The sequence below is a fragment of the Stenella coeruleoalba genome (genome assembly GCF_951394435.1).
Source record: "Stenella coeruleoalba genome assembly, chromosome: 8".
NCBI classification, from domain to species: domain Eukaryota; kingdom Metazoa; phylum Chordata; class Mammalia; order Artiodactyla; family Delphinidae; genus Stenella; species Stenella coeruleoalba.
The window spans coordinates 41,177,850-41,183,849 of NC_137154.1; the positions used below are offsets into that span (position 1 = coordinate 41,177,850).

At 36.9% G+C, this 6,000-nt stretch overlaps 1 protein-coding gene across 2 annotated transcripts in view; it reads left to right on the forward strand.

Moving 5' to 3' along the window:
* COPB1 (COPI coat complex subunit beta 1) overlaps positions 1-5,754 on the forward strand; it is a 32,204-nt gene extending 26,450 nt beyond the window's left edge. For both annotated transcript variants that reach the window (XM_079930561.1, XM_079930562.1), the window contains exons 18-22: positions 76-195; positions 2,979-3,124; positions 3,737-3,826; positions 4,786-4,941; positions 5,415-5,754. In XM_079930561.1, the coding sequence (XP_079786687.1) occupies positions 76-195; positions 2,979-3,124; positions 3,737-3,826; positions 4,786-4,941; positions 5,415-5,474 (572 nt within the window). In that variant the 3' untranslated portion in view covers positions 5,475-5,754. The remainder of the gene's footprint in view (positions 1-75; positions 196-2,978; positions 3,125-3,736; positions 3,827-4,785; positions 4,942-5,414) is intronic.
* Positions 5,755-6,000: the final 246 nt, after the last annotated feature.

A 6,000-nucleotide genomic window follows, 5' to 3' on the forward strand; every position in this document is an offset into this window, starting at 1 on the left:
ATATACATTTTAAGGTTTTACGATTGGAGAGGTTAATATTTATGTCCTTTTAGCCATGTCTAAATTATTTTTCAGGGGACCTGAAACTTGTGGAAAAGCCATCTCCTTTGACTCTTGCTCCACATGACTTTGCAAATATTAAAGCTAATGTGAAAGTAGCGTCAACAGAAAATGGAATAATTTTTGGCAATATAGGTAAGGAATTGTTTTATAGCATGTGATGTTTGGATACTTTATTACAGAATTTCTGTAATGAGTAGCTGTGTGACATTTCTTGAGGACAGGACTTGAATCCATTCATGCATTCATTCATTTATGGGGCATCTGCTATGCTATTCAGTGTTGTACCGTGTTCTGGATATACAGAAATGAATCAGATAGAGTCACCGTCCTCAAACTGTCAAGCAAAAGGAGGAGACAGATAAATAATAGATTAGAATACAATGTGATAATGGCTAGTTTATATACTCTGTGCTTTGGGATCATAGAGGGAAAATGCTAACAGTATAGAAGGCTTTATAAAGGAGGAAGGTATGTTATCAAAGGATAACATTTGAACTGAGTCTCAAACTGTGTATAGGCATTTGTTGCCGGGCCACCTAGGGATTAGCTTGTACAGAGGTATTAAGTCAATAAGCTTTCTTTTTTAAAAAAGCAATTTCTGGGGCTTCCTTGGTGGCGCAGTGGTTGAGAGCCCGCCTGCCGAGGCAGGGGACACGGGTTCGTGTCCCGGTCCGGGAAGACCCCACATGCCGCGGAGCGGCTGGGCCCGTGAGCCATGGCCGCTGAGCCTGCGCGTCCGGAGCCTGTGCTCCACAACAGGAGAGGCCACAGCAGTGAGAGGCCCACGTACCAAAAGAAAAAGAAGAAAAGCAATTTCTGTGGTAGGAACAAAAAAATCTCTGTCCTCAGATAGCTTCTAGTTGAGTAAGGGAAAATAGATATGTGAAGTAGATATGTATAGTACATAACAGTAAGTGCTATGAAAGAAGGCTGTGCTGGGTGAAGTGGAAGTCTATTAAGAGATTGGGTCGGTTCTCTCAGAGTGGTGGGGGGTTGGGAGGAAAGGTAAAGGAAAGACTTTGTGGAGGAGCTGAAGCTCAAGTGGGGTTTTAAAAGATCAGTAAATGGTCTACAGATAGAGATTCAGTTAGAACAAATGCAAGTAGTTTGATATACCTGGAGTTTAGAGTGCGCTAGAGGGTGGTGGTAGAAGAGAACGAGATTGGGAAGGTTAGTGGCAGCTATATTATACTTGTCATGCTAAGAATTTCGGACTTTATCCTGGATATAGAGGGGAGCCATTGAGGAATTATTAGTGAATGAGTTACATGATTAAATATTTCTGTGGCAGCACTAAAGAAGACTGATTGGAAGAGGCAAGAAGATTAACTAGTAGACTTGCAGTAGCACAGGTGAGAGATGATGGAGAGTTTGAACCAACACAGTAGTGGCTGGGATGGAGAGAAGGACTGAATATAATAGATACTTAAGGAGATAGAATGTCCAGGACATGGTTACTGATTGAAGAGAAAGTGGCTAGAGCAACGCTCAGATTTCCTGCTTGGGTATGTTGGGTTGGTGTTTATGTTAATCACCAAAACGGAACATAGGAGAGAAGGACAGATTTGAGAGAAATGATAAGTTAAACTTGAGGTTAAGTAATGAAGTGTCTTAAGTTATTGAAGGGCAGTTTGAGATGAGTCTGGAACTTGAACGAGAGGTCTGAAGTAGAGATGAATATTTGTTTTAAAACCATAGAAATGGAAGAAATCACCCAAAGAAGGCATAAAGAGTGAGAAGGGAGATTTGAAAACCGAATCTGAGAGAACAGCAATATTAAGAGCTGTTTGGAGTTTTTATTCAGGGTAGTATGAAAGCTGGTCAGAGAAGGAGAAGCCTGCAAAGGAAGTGTGGTTAGAGAAGCAAGGAAAAATTCTGAAGAAGTATCGGCAGCTGCAGAAGATCCCTAAGAGAAGGGCCCTTTGGATTTGACAATCAGTGATAATAAAACGTTTCTTATGACCTGTCTTGGGCAGTGGTGGTGGGTTGAAGACTGCATAGGACGTGGAGAAATAAAGATAGTGAGTGTAGGCCACTCTGAGTGTACGACCTTGGTTTTGATAAGAATGAGAGAGGGCAGTAGCCAGAAGAGGAATAAAGGATGAGGGAAGATTTTTTTTTTGACGATGAGAGGACCTTGACTATGTTTATAAACTATAAGGGAAGAAAGTCAGTAAAGAATATGAAGGTAAAGACGAAAGAGGTAATGATTGATGGAATGAGGTCCTGAACCAAAGCAGGCATCACAGCTGGCAGCAAGTATGAACCTTGAAGAGCAGAGGCAGTACTTGTCTGATAGGAAAGGTAAGTAGGTGAAAGTTGATTCAGAGAAAGATACATTTATTTTTAGAGGTGGGGTTGAAAATTAAAGGAACTTATTCTTGGTAACCTTAGTTTTCTCCAAAAGTAGGGTGGGGGAATGTCAAGAAAACAGGCTAAAAAAAAGGTAGGCTCCAGTCAGATTATGACTTTCTACCATGGAAGAAACAGTTACAGAAGAAAAGGTCTTGTATCATTACGTACTATGGCTCAGCAGTATTCATCCAGAAATATTAGTTAAGCATGTGCATGAGAACACTACTACCTGTGTATCCTTCTACAGTGTCTAACACTGCAACTGCTATGTAAGCACTCACTGAGTTTGAATCCTGGCCTCCACCACTTAACCAGTTCTGTGACCTTGAGCCACTTAATTAAGTTCTCTTTGTTTTTATTTCTCTATAAGATGGAAAATAATAATACTATAACATAGGATTGATGGTCATATTAAATAGGTAATAATTTGTAAAACATAGAGCCTACTATATAATCAAAACTATTTGCTAATGTCATAGTTGTTGTTTGGAAATATGAAAAATTTTTAATTAAAATTTGCCTTTGGTGATTGGGGATCTTTTTATATGTGTATATTGCAGTTTATGATGTCTCTGGAGCAGCAAGTGACAGAAATTGTGTGGTCCTCAGTGATATTCACATTGACATCATGGACTATATCCAACCTGCAACTTGCACTGATGCTGAATTCCGTCAGATGTGGGCCGAATTTGAATGGGAGAACAAAGTTAGTCCTTGGGAGATTTCCTTGAACTCCTTATGTTTCTTTTTGGCTAGTGTTGAAGGATTCTCTGATAAAATTAATCCCTCTAATAAGTGTCAGATGTGAAAAGCAAAGTCTTTCAATATCTGTGCTTACAAATTAGCTTTAACTGGAAAGCATGCAAGTGGTTTGGTTAAGTTATGGTTTTAAATTGGTGAAAGTAACAGTTCTATAATTAATCTGATTGTTCAAGACATTATAAACAATGTTCCATCCCTTGTTTGTGTGAATAGTAACTTGCCATTGAATCCAGTGTCCAGTAGAAGCTTTGCAAAGTCAGTGCCTGCTAGGGAACTTTGTTCCTGTAAGCCTTGATTTTTATTAGAAATATTTTATATACAGCATGTTGATTGTCTGTGAAGTTATCTGTATCTGAAAGTTCTGATACCAGCCTACAGTTTGTTGGATTTTGTAGATGTCATTCACTTTTTGTTGCCCACCCTTTCCACCTAAATACTTGGAAGGAGATTCTAATATGACATACGAATGATTGTCTTTTCAACCCCAAGATAAGAAATTCACAACTTTCTTAAAGTAAGAGCTATAACCTCGACTTTTTTCTCTCCCTCTGTACAGGTGACGGTTAACACAAATATAGTTGATTTAAATGACTATTTACAGCACATATTAAAGTCAACCAACATGAAATGCCTCACTCCAGAGAAGGTAAAATTTGCCCTTGTACTTCTTAAATCTGTTAGAGAGTAAGATGGTAGATTCTTGGCTTTCTTGTATTTCCTCTAGTGTATTTTGGTATTATTTAGCCTGAGAAAAGCAGTGTCATTTTGGACTAGCTAAAAGGAGTTATCCCATAGAATGTATGAATCTGCTTACTGCTTTCTACTGGAATAGGAACAATATCTGCTTGTTCCTAGTGCAGTGACCCAACTGAATAGTCACGTTGGTTTTTCTTTTCAGTCTTCTCCCTTTTGGCTAAAGGCTTATTCCACAATAGTTCACAATACTGGATTAGAAAATGTCCATAATCTTCTGTTGGCTCTGATTGTGGGTCATAATATATCTGCTCAAGTATGGAATTGTTAATGTACTTTGATTTTCTGCTATGTTTGTGTATGTATGAAAAAAGACTAGAAAGAAAGACCAAAAAGTGAAGACTGCCAGGGAATTCCCAGGAATTTGTTTTTCTTTATACAATTTCTGCTAACTTTGTAATATTGATTTAATCATAAAAGAATGCTGCCATACAAGTAGGTTTTAATTCATATATTAGTCTATTGAACAAATACTCCAACAAACATTATATGCCCAATACTCTGTGAGCTGCTGGATGTACAGTAAAGAACAAAATAAAAACAGTCTCTTCCTTCATGGAGCTCAGGGTCTGGTATGGGAGGCAGGCAGACAGCTCTAAACAAAGAACATATAAATACAAATGAGAATAGGTGCTATTTCTTTAAAATCAGTTTTTTTTGAGGTATAATATAGACGCAGTAAAGCTCACACTCTTTACATTTATAGTTCTATGAGGTCAACAAATTCACACAGTCATGTAACTACTACCACATGATAAGTCCTGTTTTAAGTGGTAATTTTCCTATGCTATTTGGTCTTACTTATGTGTAGTTCTCTAGTAGAATATTGAATTCATCACAAATTTCTTCCAGGCACTTTCTGGTTACTGTGGCTTTATGGCAGCCAACCTCTATGCTCGTTCCATATTTGGAGAAGACGCACTTGCAAATGTCAGCATTGAGAAGCCGATTCAACAGGGACCAGAGGCCCCTGTTACTGGCCACATAAGAATTCGTGCAAAGAGTCAGGTAACAGTTGGTTTTTTTTTGAGATGGTCTCTGAACTAAATAAAAAGAGAAATAATTTATGTCTCTTTATTTCTATATGTAGCATCCTCTGTCGTACCAATGTTTCATGCATTAGATGCATGTATATTCATAATAGTAGTATCCTTGAATAGAAATATGACTTTACTTCATTAAAATAGCCCACCTTTTGGGCCACTCATTCTGTTTGTTTGCTTAAAATCAGATTAATTCCCATGGGGTGTTTGTGAAATGGGTTCTTCAGAGGTTTTTGAAATCCAAGCTACCAATCTGGTGACTATTTGTAAATCTAGCACTAAAAGTACTTAACCAAGTAAAGTTTTGGTGAGTCTCTTTTGTACATCCTTGGTTTCATTGTTGATGTGGTATCATTGCATGGAGGCTGGTTAAGATAGAATAACCTACTGATTGTACATAGTTTCAATAATTATAAACATCTTCATTCTTTCTTATAGGGAATGGCCTTAAGTCTTGGAGATAAAATCAACTTGTCTCAGAAGAAAACTAGTATATAAGAATAAACAAAAAAGTCCTCGCAGCTTTACAGTTAAAATTTAGGTATGGGCTTACTGGACTCCAACATATTTTGTACTCTTTTGTGCTTTATGTTATATAGAATCTGAGTTCATGCTGAATGCATTCCAGCCAATAATTTATCGCCTTTCCCTTAAATCAAGATTGATTTTAAAATTATAGTTTGTCTTTTGTCTTAACAGTTCTGAATGTTGTCCTCAAAGTATATAATGTTTCTCACATGTATCAAGACCATTTTCACAGTACAATAAACAGATCTATTCCTAAATCTTTTGTTTTATAAATAAATGTGTTATTACATAGTTTTAGTTATGAATTAGTTATAAATTTAATTTAGTTATGAATTAGTTATAAATTTAAATTGCTGTTTGAGTTGTGAATATATGAACTTTATTAAGAGAATTTACAAATGCGGTGATATGAAATGAGATAGGCCTTGATTTACTTGACTGATTTTTACTAATTTAATATTTTATTTTTACTAATTTAATATTCTAACATCAGCAT